This window comes from Pezoporus wallicus, unplaced genomic scaffold (genome assembly GCF_028554395.1).
Source record: "Pezoporus wallicus isolate ANWC-B61680 ecotype Strahan unplaced genomic scaffold, APGP_CSIRO_Pwel_v1 contig_6714, whole genome shotgun sequence".
Classification (NCBI taxonomy): Eukaryota; Metazoa; Chordata; class Aves; order Psittaciformes; family Psittacidae; genus Pezoporus; species Pezoporus wallicus.
This window is the reverse complement of record NW_026637486.1, coordinates 2,618,950-2,631,203: the sequence shown is the minus strand read 5'-3', so window position 1 is coordinate 2,631,203 and position 12,254 is coordinate 2,618,950. Positions and strand designations below refer to the sequence as shown.

The 12,254-nt window shown below is 41.3% G+C and overlaps 1 protein-coding gene across 7 annotated transcripts in view; it reads left to right on the top strand.

Annotated features, from left to right (window-relative positions):
- The window catches only part of EML6 (EMAP like 6), a 119,133-nt gene that overhangs the window by 73,190 nt on the left and 33,689 nt on the right, over window positions 1-12,254 (top strand). For all 7 annotated transcript variants that reach the window (XR_008971740.1, XR_008971741.1, XR_008971742.1 and 4 more), the window contains exons 16-19: window positions 2,906-2,999; window positions 7,214-7,314; window positions 9,154-9,356; window positions 11,473-11,584. Coding sequence is in view for 4 of the 7 variants with exons in the window: in XM_057405812.1 (XP_057261795.1) it covers window positions 2,906-2,999; window positions 7,214-7,314; window positions 9,154-9,356; window positions 11,473-11,584 (510 nt within the window). In the remaining 3 variants the exon portion in view is untranslated. The remainder of the gene's footprint in view (window positions 1-2,905; window positions 3,000-7,213; window positions 7,315-9,153; window positions 9,357-11,472; window positions 11,585-12,254) is intronic.

Sequence of the window (12,254 nt, the reverse complement as noted above, 5' to 3'; positions counted from 1 at the left end):
GACAGTTGTGCAAATATGCACCTCACTATGGGATCAGAGTGCTGCTTTGGTCTTGTGTAAGCAGTTTTCATTGTGTTAATAATAGCTATTTCTAAATTAGGTTCAGGTCACACTTCTTGAAGTTTAAAGGGAGAAACCTAAAACTCCCAACCATTTTTTGGCTGTACTTGACCTTGTAGGTGACTCTGTACTCCCAGTTCTCTCTGCCCTTATTCACTTGCTAAAACATCTGCTACTGGTCATTACTGAAAGCATGTGCAGGGCTGGACCACTTCTGTAGGACCCTTCTGATGAAGTTATGATTCAAAGATTATGAGTTCATTCATGCAATGTTTGTCTATGCCCTCTGGTGGCTAATTTAACTATAATTGTGGATAGTAATTGGAGTGTATAGTCCATACTAGTGCATAAAACCTCCTGTTTCAGGGGAATAAAGTTAACATTGTATTTTTACCAACAAAATTTTGTCAATTTTGTTCCATTCACATAATTGAGTTACCCCTAAAAATAATTGTCATCAAAACATACAAATATACCTTTCAAATGGTGCACATTATTGCATATTTGCCTCTCATATCAGCTATCATTATAGCATTTTATCTCACTAAAACTGTTACAGAATAGCTGTTCTGTTTCTTTTCTCATTAATTTTGTGTCTCCTTGTTTGTTTCAGTTTAATTTTTAATAAACTCGGTTTTGGTTTCCTGTCCTGTTTTTTTACCTTCCTTCCTCCCTGCCTTCTTACACTCCTTCCATCTAGGCCTACTTCATTCAACTGTGAACTCTTTTCCTCTTTCTGTAATTCCCCTTCTCCTTCTTGACTTGCTTCTCACAGAACTCAGTCACTAAATACAGTGAGCCCAGCCTAGCTGTGAGAACCTGGTTCCAAAGTTCAGCCTGGTGATCTCTGCAGTAGTTCCATGGAATAATTCATAGAATCATAGAATGGTTTGGGTTGGAAAGGACCTTGAGATCATCCAGTCCCAACCCCCTGCCACGGGCAGGGACACCTCACACTAAACCATATCACCCAAGGCTCTGTCCAACCTGGCCTTGAACACTGCCAGGGATGGAGCATTCACAAGCTCCCTGGGCAACCCATTCCAGTGCCTCACCACCCTCACAGTAAAGAACTTCTTCCTTAGATCCAATCTAAACTTCCCCTGTTTAAGTTTGAACCCGTTACCCCTTGTCCTGTCACTCCAGTCCCTAATGAAGAGTCCCTCCCCAGCATCCCTATAGCCCCGCTTCAGACACTGGAAGCTGCTCTGAGGTCTCCACGCAGCCTCTCTTCTCCAGGTTGAACAGCCCCAACTTTCTCAGCCTACCAGGGGCACTCCTTCTACAACCTGTGAAGCTCAGTTGTCTTATCATATACTCCAACAGTTATGGTTTAGCTTTTTAGACTTTTCCAATTTCATGACAGGAGTTTGTCTCTAGAAGTTTGTTAACAGTGATCTTGTTTCTTGTTATGTCATACACGTAGCAAGGATGCCTAGGTAGAGTTGAATTATGTATGATCTTCTGTGCTTGCCTTTCTTCCCCTCATTATCAGTACTGCTGTGTCTTTCCTGCAGTCAAGAGATGATAGCCAGCAGTTATATTTAGCCTTACAATTTTCTATCGTACTTACAGTTTCATTCAGTTGTCTATTAACTTTTAACCACCCATTTCATTACACACTCATAATGCTTGTCACCATCTCAGGCACAAGAAAAGAAGCATCATCTGATCAGAAATGTTTCAAATGTTTTGGAGTACTTGGCCTTTATGAAATTGACTTTCATTGTCTTGCTTGATCCTACCTTCCTTCCTTGTCCTTAAACACAGGGATGTTTTTTATCTGCCTTTGGGAAAGATCAATGGTTTCATAAGGAATAGGAATTATAAAAGAAAATAATTATAATAGAAGATAATAAAGCCAAAATAACACCTTTTATAGATAAGAATAGATCCTTCTAATAATCCAGTTAAAAATCATAGAATCATGGAATGGGTTGGGTTGGAAGGGACCTTAAAGCTCATGCAGTTGCAACCCCCTCCCATGGGCAGGGACACCTTTCACTGGAGCAGGTTGCTCCAAGCTCCATCCAGCCTGGCCTTGAACACAGTGAGGGATGGGGCAGCCACAGCTTCTCTGGGCACCCTGTGCCAGCGCCTCAGCACCCTCACAGGGAAGAGCTTCTGCCTTATATCTAACCCCTCGGCTTAAGTTTGAACCCATTACCCCTTGTCCTATCACTCCAGTCCCTGATGAAGAGTCCCCCTCCAGCATCCTTGTAGCCCCCTTCAGACACTGGAAGCTGCTCTGAGGTCTCCAGGCAGCTTCTCCAGGCTGAACAGACCCATTTTTCCCAGCCTGTCTTAGTACAGGAAGTGCTCCAGCCCTTGATCATCCTTGTGGCTTCCTCTGGACTTGCTCCAACAGCTCCATGTCCTTCTTATAAGAAGAAGGATGTAATTAAGCAGAAAACACTTTTTGTCACCTATAACACAACCTGGTGTGTCTCTGATAAGGGCGATGCCATATTAAAGTCACCTTGGTTAAGAAGAGGAAGGCTGGGTCATGGATTAATAGAGTGCTCTGTGAAATCTTGATGTGTCATCACACAATAGGTATTCAGTTTGGTGCTATCATACTTGTGGATAAAACTGTCTGCAGATAGACTTGGTCATCTTAAGAGGTTGGGCAGGTTGACTGTCTCAGTTCACTTGTCTAATTCTGCATGCAGTCTGCTTTAGGAACTGAAGGCCACCGGTGAATGTGAACCTTAATCTCTCATAGCCTTTTGCTTCATTTACAGTACATCATTTAAGATTCAGCTTATGGTGTATTTGTTTTGTTCATTGCCTGTTTTCAGCTAAAGCTGTAGCACCTTTAATATTACATATTGCTTCTGTACAGCTGATGGAAAATGCTTGGCATCTGTTGGGCTCGATGATAATCATGCCATTGTGTTTTGGGATTGGAAAAAAGGAGAAAAGCTAGCAACAACCAGGTAAGAATACATCTTGCTATGAATGTCCCCCATGATTAGCAACAACCAGGTGTAAGAATACATCTCAGAATGAATGTCCCCCATGGTTACATTTCTCTATGTAGTACCAACCACATTTATTGCTATGTTTATAGGAAAAAACAAAACATCTCTCTGGAAACCAAATGGTGGTTCAGAGCAATATATCCAGATTAGAAACCTTGGGATGTACGGCTTAGGGTTTGGAAATCCTGTGAACTACTTCTGTCGAGAGATCCCTAACATTTCTGTTAGATAGCAGCACTGACATTGTAGCTCATTTAATGGTTTTCAAGTCAAGTTAATCTTTTCTCTCAGTTTTATGTCCTGATTCAGGGCAGAAGTCATCAGAGGTGTGATATATTCCTTTATGCATTGGACAACATGCTGGGTTCCATCAGTGCACATAACCAGATTGCTTTCTAAAAAGCAAAAAGTGTTCCCTCTAATAGAAGCAGATTTTTCAAGGCCTACTGATCTAGTCTTCTTTCTGAATCAGCTGTTTCTGAGACATTTACTCTTTGCAGTTACCAACTGAAGGCTTAGACAGTAACCTGAGAGTGAAGAAGCTTTTGCAGTTACTTGAAGGGACCAGTGTTGGGGAGAGGGTGGGATTACAGTCTACATGTTTGCTTTTTTCCTTCTAAAATATTGAACTACAAAATCTTCTTTATTATGGAATCATAAAACAGTTTGTGTTGGAAGGAACCTTCAAAGCTCATCTAGTCCAAGCCCCGTGCGATGAGCAGGGACATCTTCAACTAGATCAAGTATGAATGTCCCCTGTGATTTATACTAATCTAGTTGTATATGATAGAAGAATCAAAGTGTTTGAGGACCTTCTTTCTGTCTTACCCTTGGGCAAACCAAATGTACCTCTAGAGTTGTGTAGATACCATGTAAGCATGGGCTTGTGTGTCAGAAAGGCAAGGACTTAATTTCATACACTGACAGCAACTATGTAAGGTCTAGCACAGGTCAGTATAAGTTATTCTAATAACTGCAAAAAAGTGCCTGTAAAAGATAATTTACTTTTATTATTATATAGTGACATGTGCCAGAAGAAATAAGGTTTTCTCATTTCAGCACTATCTGTTCGCTGTATACCATTACTGAAGAAAGAAACACTTTGATCCAAGTGTGTGGGTACCATGATCTATATCAGCTATATCATGTTGTCTCAGACATCCCATTTATCAGGCATCAAGATTTCAGATCCTGCTTAAAATCTCTGGTGTGGGGCTTGCTTAGCAACAGTGTTGTCTGTGCTGGAAAACGTGACATTTTCTTTTGCTTTGCAGTCCTGGTTTCACTGTCTGCACACAGACTGTGCTTCAGATGACACAAGTGAAAGAAATACCACATATATTCCCACAGAGGCCTGCTAAGCTTTAAAAACAAGGTGATGATGGGCTGTATGGCTCCCTGTCTCATGCTCCTTACAGGAGAGATAGAAGATCTAGTACGCAGGTTGTTTTCAGTGTATAAAGCTGCATGTACCCAACAGTTCTACTATGGTCACTAACCTGTTATTTTGAAAATACTCAAGAGTCCTGAAAAAGCGGAAAAGAAAGAGTTTATCATCTAAAATGTTCCAATTTATTGTTTGTATTTTTGAAGTGCCTAAAGGCAAGTCCCCCGTTCTGGCAGGCACAGGAAGACATATAAAGAGAGAGACAAAAAGAAAGACAGGAGGGTTTACATCTGAATTTTAGATGTAAGCCTCATGTGACAAGATAGAATAGAATTATAGAATGTATCTCACATGAATAGAGAAGAGATCCAGAGCAGCCCAAGGAGAAGGACTTGGGGGTGTTGGTTGATGAGAAAATGAACATGAGCCGGCTTCAGTGTGCGCTCGCAGCCCAGAAAGCAACCGTATCCTGGGCTGCATCCAAAGGAGCGTGACCAGCAGGGTGAAGGAGGTGATCCTGCCCCTCTGCTCTGCTCTTGTGAGACCTCACCTGGAGCATTGTGTGCAGTTCTGGTGTCCTCAGCATAAAAAGGACATGGAACTGTTGGAACAAGTCCAGAGGAGGCCACGAGGATGATCAGGGGCTGGAGCACCTCCTGTATGAAGACAGGCTGAGAAAGTTGGGGCTGTTCAGCCTGGAGAAGAGAAGCTGCGTGGAGACCTCAGAGCAGCTTCCAGTATCTGAAGGGGGCCTATGGGGATGCTGGAGAGGGACTCTTCATCAGGGACTGGAGTGATAGGACAAGGGGTAACGGGTTCAAACTGAAACAGGGGAAGTTTAGATTGGATCTAAGGAGGAAATCCTTTCCTGTGAGGGTGGTGGGGCACTGGAATGGGTTGCCCAGGGAGGTTGTGAATGCTCCATCCCTGGCAGTGTTCAAGGCCAGGTTGGACAGAACCTCGGGTGAGATGGTTTAGTGTGAGGTTTCCCTGCCCATGGCAGAGGGGTTGGGACTGGATGATCTTAAGGTCCTTTCCAACCCGAACTATTCTATGATTCTGTGATTCTACTCTATGACCTTTGCAGACAAGAAGAATAGGACAACTCCTTACAATCATCTAGACCCACAAGAAGAATTCATCTAAAGGACTAATTCTGAAAAATGAAGTGTGCATTCACTGTATACAAACATCTATTATATTTATTCTGGAGTTATTTGATATTTGTTTCTAATGAATATTCTCTTCGTTTAATCATTTTAGGATAATTTATTTCTGCATGACTTCTGAGTTTTCTTTCCCTGTTGCAATGTTCAGAATATCCTGGGTTTTATTTGTTTTAATCGCGTCCTGGATAAATAATGCAGCTTGTTTCCCTATCTTGCCTCTACAGTCTTCTGTCTAGTTTCCTTAAAATCCTTATTGAGTAAGTGTAGCTTTTAGAATCAAGATGTATCTGAGCTTCCCTCGCCAGCTTCTTGTGCCTCATATGTTGGGGCACTGCTGGTCCAATGTTTTGTGTTAGTAGGCTGCAGTCCCTAAGGGAGCTGAGAGTCAAATGCATTTACAATCTAAATCAATGAACATCATGCTCTGATACTTCTTTCTATAAGAGCAAACTTCCTGTGCCAGCTCCTTAGAACACAAGGACACAAAGGAAATCAGGGTAGAAACGTACTGTCCAGATCTCCTGTGTCAGCACTATTCAGCCTACCACAGATGCAGACATACTCTCATCATCTCACAGGGACTCCTGCACTGGGATGCAATTAGTTTGATTTTGCACTCCGGGCAGTACGTTTTGCCTGTGTGATAGATGCTTCCAGAAGCAGCAGTGTAACTGGCCTGATCTGAAAGGCTGGGCATTATTAGAGCAAAGTAGATGAACAAAAGAAGAAGGAATTGCAAGATGTACTTCAGATGTCAAAGGAGTAAAGGACTGTTTTTCATCTAGCTGATTCACCTAAAGAAAACATTGAATCCAAGGAGGGTATCAGAACCATGTGATTTCCAGAGCTACCGAATCTGATAGATGAAAGTGTCATTGTCACAGTACAAGACCTGGAAATACACGCTGAAAAGCTGGGAAGTGTTGGTTTTGGTATTCTATAAAACGCTGAGATATAAATAATTGCTTCTTTTTGCAGTGCTGAAACTTAAACTACATATACCTGTAAACACATACTCCAACAAGAATAGTTTAATTACCCAAGAACTGAATTAGAAGGTGTATGTGCTGCTGAATGAACTGTTACCTAAACTATAATTATATAATTTGGGTTTTTAGTTCTTGCCTTGAAGCACGGTATTTTAAACACTTCCTTGTTATTCTTGACTATTAACAGTATTTATTGAGTTCTTACCCACTTAAATATTTATGTTGCCCTTTACACCTTCTCTTAATTGCACTGACCTTTGTGTAGCCTGCTTCTTCATCATGACTTAGCTAAACTGGAATTCAGTGGGAGACAATATTTATTCACCAGGTTTCTGAAGGATTCCAAGGCTAAACTCTTGCAGATCAGAAACACAGTGCTCTACTTTCTATTGGATAGGGTAAGGATGGGAGGGATAATGAAGACATAGCCTCTGTGGCTCATCCGCCAATCCTCACTGTGTTGCAGACCCATAACTGCACCAGGAGTAGGACAGTCACGGTGATAAGATTCTCATTGCTAAAGACCATGTCAGTCCATACAATGAAATGCCTGTTTAGAACAAAACAGTTTGAAATGTTAGCTCATCTCTTACCATGTACTTTTATTTTTCATTTTTATTTCAGGGGCCATAAAGATAAAATATTTGTAGTGAAGTGTAATCCACATCATGTAGACAAACTAGTCACGGTTGGGATGAAACACATCAAGTTTTGGCAGCAAACAGGTACTGTATTGAATATTTTATATGTAATTTGTTTGAGACTGTGTATACTTTTAATACAGGAACACTATGTTCTCGGTTTAAGAATTTGTTTTATTTGTAAAGCAATTTTCTTATTACCAAAATAAGAGAGGGATAAGAACCTACCTCTGAATCAGCAAACATCCCAGTAGACCTTTCTCTTTGGAAGACATTTCTAGCTATTTGGTTTTTAGCTCTATTCATACCGTTAAGGATTTCTCCTGAACAAGCATCCTTGGCTCGCAGAAAACACACAATCCTGTAATTCACTTGGGCAGATTATGACCCCTGTGAAAGCACCTGCTGGTAGCTGCAAATCTCAGGTGCCTCTGCCCCGCTGCTGGAAACAGTAGTGTTTGTTCTTCAGGTATTGTTGGGACACTTCTGCAACCCTTCAGTTTCAAGATAGAGCTGGTTTTCAGTCAGCAGAGATGGCTTCCAGAGATGGAAGTACATGTTTCGTGGTGCAGGCAGGTTTGAGGATGGACCTTAAAATGTGTGCCCGGGCAAAACAAAAAAAAAGAAGAGAAAAACAGGGTGTTTTGCAGAAGCTGAGTTATAACAATTTGGGCTAGAATTCATAACACAGTATCACAAGAACCAAGATATCACAGTAATCTATTTTCTGTATGACACAGAAGGTTTGTTTCCTTTTCTAAATAATGAAAAATGAAAGCGTGTTTTCCATTCTTTCAAAACAGGATAAGATTCTGCACACTAATAAGCAAAATATTCAGAATGGGAAGTAGCTGTTGGTCTAGACTTGTGTCAGACTGAGAAAGAGCTGGTTTCTGATTGAGGGTGGTTTTATTCTTCATGATTTTTTGTTCTTCATGACTTTTAATTGCATAGACACTACATGAGCACTCGGTCCAAACATCTTGGAGAGCATCTTTTGTGTGGAAGGTTGGCACGGCAAGGGCAGCTAAAAATAGAGCTCAAGAGAACTCAGAATCAGGTAGCTTTATGAAGCTCCTATACTTACACCATACTTGACAGCATTCAAGTGGTTCAGGTGCTCCCAGATTAAAAAGTACATTTTTCCCTGCGTATTTTATGTTAAGGTTATTTTTGTGATGATTAAATACACTTTCAGTGCTGCTTGCTAAATTCCATTGCAGGAATTCATGTTAAGCAGTATCTTATTCCAAGTACAGTCTCTTTGCAATAAAAATGGTGTATTCTGGATTAAGATTTGCTCCGTGGGACTCTCGGTGTGGTGTTAATCATGAAATACATGATGACTTGGCAAAAGGACACCACTGCTGTTTTATTTTGTACTTATATGTGTATTTTAATCTATAAGTACTCAGTTCATGGGTGCATACAGCTACTCCTGCTTTCGGAACTGAAGTAACACTGTGGCAACTTGGTTCTCTGATGAATAAAACAGGAACAAATCCTGCCATTTATTCTGCAGAACTCCTGCCAAATGGCCAGGTTGTTAGTGGACAAGTAAAATGAACCTCTAGTATCTCATGTAGTTGTGATCACCTGTAAAAGGGAAAATGCTTGGCAGGAGCTTGGCAGGCTGTTTTATGCAAAAGCCCTCCTGCCAGCCATTGTGTTAGTACTTTTTGCACAATTCCTCACTAAATTTACCATTTGCTTGCTGAAAAATAAAGTCTGTGCTGCTTCAAAACTGTCATTACTACATTGATTTTCTTCTGTTATGTTTGTCCCGTGTACTCTGTTTTCAGTATTTCTCTAATCTACTCCATCATAGATAATCAAAGGGGATGATGGGGTCAAGACGTTTGTTTTTACAGCACTATGGCTGCAAACTGGAATCCAGACAGATTCCTTTTGTTCATGGTGCAGGTGGAGGCTTTACATCAAAACGAGGAACGTTTGGAACTACTGGAAAACTGGAAACTATGATGAGTGTCTCATATGGGCGAATAGAAGACCTGGTTTTCTCTGGTGCTGCCACTGGAGACATTTATATCTGGAAGGATACTCTGTTGCTGAAGACAGTGAAAGCCCATGATGGACCTGTATTTGCCATGCATGCATTGGATAAGGTATTTAGCATCTGATGTGACCCATTCATCTTTATTGGTTCTGTTGCATCACTGGATTTTAGAAGTGTGTAACTCACATACCTTCCAGTGAAGTTACTCAGGGTAACTCGATGTGTACATGAGCAATACATTGTCCTACGTTGCATTAACACTGAAAATGTTTTAATAATCAAAACCATAACGGAAAACGAGCTGAACTGTATGAATCTGGATGTGATTAAAATCACAAACCCAATATTAATGCGTTCTATTATTTGATAGACATTTATTTGTAAGCACCATGTCATTATGTCATTTTAACCATGCCAAGTGCAAGGTCCTACACCTGGGTGAGAGCAATCCCAGGCACAGCTACAGGTTGGGCAGAGAAGAGATTAAGAGCAGCCCAAGGAGAAGGACTTGGGGGTGTTGGTTGATGAGAAAATGAACATGAGCCGGCTTCAGTGTGCGCTCGCAGCCCAGAAAGCAACCGTATCCTGGGCTGCATCCAAAGGAGCGTGACCAGCAGGGCGAAGGAGGTGATCCTGCCCCTCTGCTCTGCTCTTGTGAGACCTCACCTGGAGCATTGTGTGCAGTTCTGGTGTCCTCAACATAAAAAGGACATGGAACTGTTGGAACAAGTCCAGAGGAAGCCACGAGGATGCTCAGGGGCTGGAGCAGCTCCTGTATGAAGACAGGCTGAGAAAGTTGGGGCTGTTCAGCCTGGAGAAGAGAAGCTGCGTGGAGACCTCATAGCAGCCTTCCAGTGTCTGAGGGGGGCTATAGGGATGCTGGGGAGGGACTCTTCATTAGGGACTGTAGTGACAGGACAAGGGGTAACGGGTTCAAGCTTAAGCAGGGGAAGTTTAGGTTGGATATAAGAAGGAAATCCTTTCCTGTGAGGGTGGTGAGGCACTGGAATGGGTTGCCCTAGGAGGTTGTGAATGCTCCATCCCTGGCAGTGTTCAAGACCAGGTTGGACGAGGCCTTGGGTGATATGGTTTAGTGCGTAAGGCGGAGGGGTTGGAACTGGATGATCTTAAGCTCCTTTCCAACCCTAACTATTCTATGATTCTATGTCCTTGTGGTCTGACCAATAGCTTTCTGACCTGGGAATATCCATCATTTATTTCTCAGTGAGAGAGAATACACTCAAGCTTGTCATTGTCGTATTTGTAAACCCCAGGAGAGTAACAGGAGCCATTCATTGCCTCTTCAACCTGATCCCCAAAATATGTTTACATTATCAGTTTCCAAAATATGAAACATGAATTTTTAATAGTATTATCGCTGTACCTTAAGCAATTAAGACTTTGAATATCCAAAGCTTTTGTTTCTCTGAGTTATTTATTCCAGATAGCAAAAGTATTTTTCTTAAGCTGCATCAAGACATCTTTAGAAGAAACTATGGCAAAAAATACCATTGGCATCACATGAACAAGGTTGGGACAAATTTTTGCCACTGGCAGTTTGAAGATGCTGATAATGGAACATCCTTTTTGAGGTTATAGTTTCAACTTCAAAAGTATAGCAGGAGGAGAAGAATATTAACGATAAACATTTTATAGATCAAGGTCACTTAAAATCCCTGCAGCTCAGTCCTTTCTGGCCCTAGCTGATTGTTCCCAGCTTTTTCATCAGGTTTTCTGTTTGATCTTGGCACTCCATCTTCTGAACATCCTCTTCCCTTACTTTTTTCTTGGTTAGTTATTTATGCTGTATTTTACACTCACTTGGCACAGATGAAGAGAATCTACCAAGGGTATTAATCAAAGAATTGGTTCCTATGCATTATTAGAACTCAGTTTGAAGCATCTGCTAAGTGAAACTATTTTACTAGCTACTTGTCTGGAGATGAAGCACGTATTTTTCCATAGCTTATTTTCACATGCAGAAAAATGTTATGGTCCAGCAATAGTGTTCGATCTGCAGGGTTATCAGTCTTTATAACCCTAAAAAACCAACCCTCTAATCTTATCACCTTCTGTATTTTTTTTCATAGGTGTAGGCTCCAGCATTTTGAATTCAACACATAAATAAAATGCAGAGGAGAATTTATACTGTCCTTGGACATGTCTTTTTAAATGTTAACTTAGGAGCACTGACATTTGCCTGTTTCCATTCTGTGATCACACAGGGGTTTGTAACTGGTGGGAAAGATGGAATCGTGGCTCTGTGGGATGATATGTTTGAACGATGTCTGAAGACGTACGCTATTAAAAGAGCAGCACTATCTGCTAGTTCTAAAGGTATTATTTTTCAGTGTGTTTTAATAAGAACTATATGCAGGAAGGCTGGTATAGCGGCAGCAATAGATGTCAAAACTTACCAGAAAACAAAGAGAACTGTAATATGTTACTTACTACTCCACACTGTAATTCTCTGTTTGGATTCCTGCAAGTTGCATTTCACACAATCTTTGCCATTTCTAGTTTGCTCTGCTGTTTCCTCCTCTATTCCGTGACATTTGGCTTTGTTTTCACTGAAGAAGTGATTTTGAAAAGGAATGTCACAAGCCTGTGAGTCTGGCTGCTCCAAAGCCTGTTCTTTTTAGCAGCTAGCTGCCTCAGCTGGACACGTTTCATGCAGTGAGACCAAGGTCCCTTTGAGCTGGAAAGCCCTGTTAAATTGTGCTTCCAACAGGCATCAGGTGAAAGCCTGTACATTCACAGCTAATGACAGACTTAACATCCATGGTGCTGGAGCAGCCGAACCCCTGGTACACTGTCACTGTTAAAGCAGTAAAATACCAGCCTTTATATTGCCCCAGGAATATAAAGCACAAGCTCCCCTCCTTTGAACTGTTAATTAAATCCAGGGATTATGCAGTAGTTTGATCAGGCAAATGTATCTCATGTTTCATGATTTTAAAGAGATTTTAGTTTTAGGTAGCATCAGCTGTGTGAACTATGGGTGATA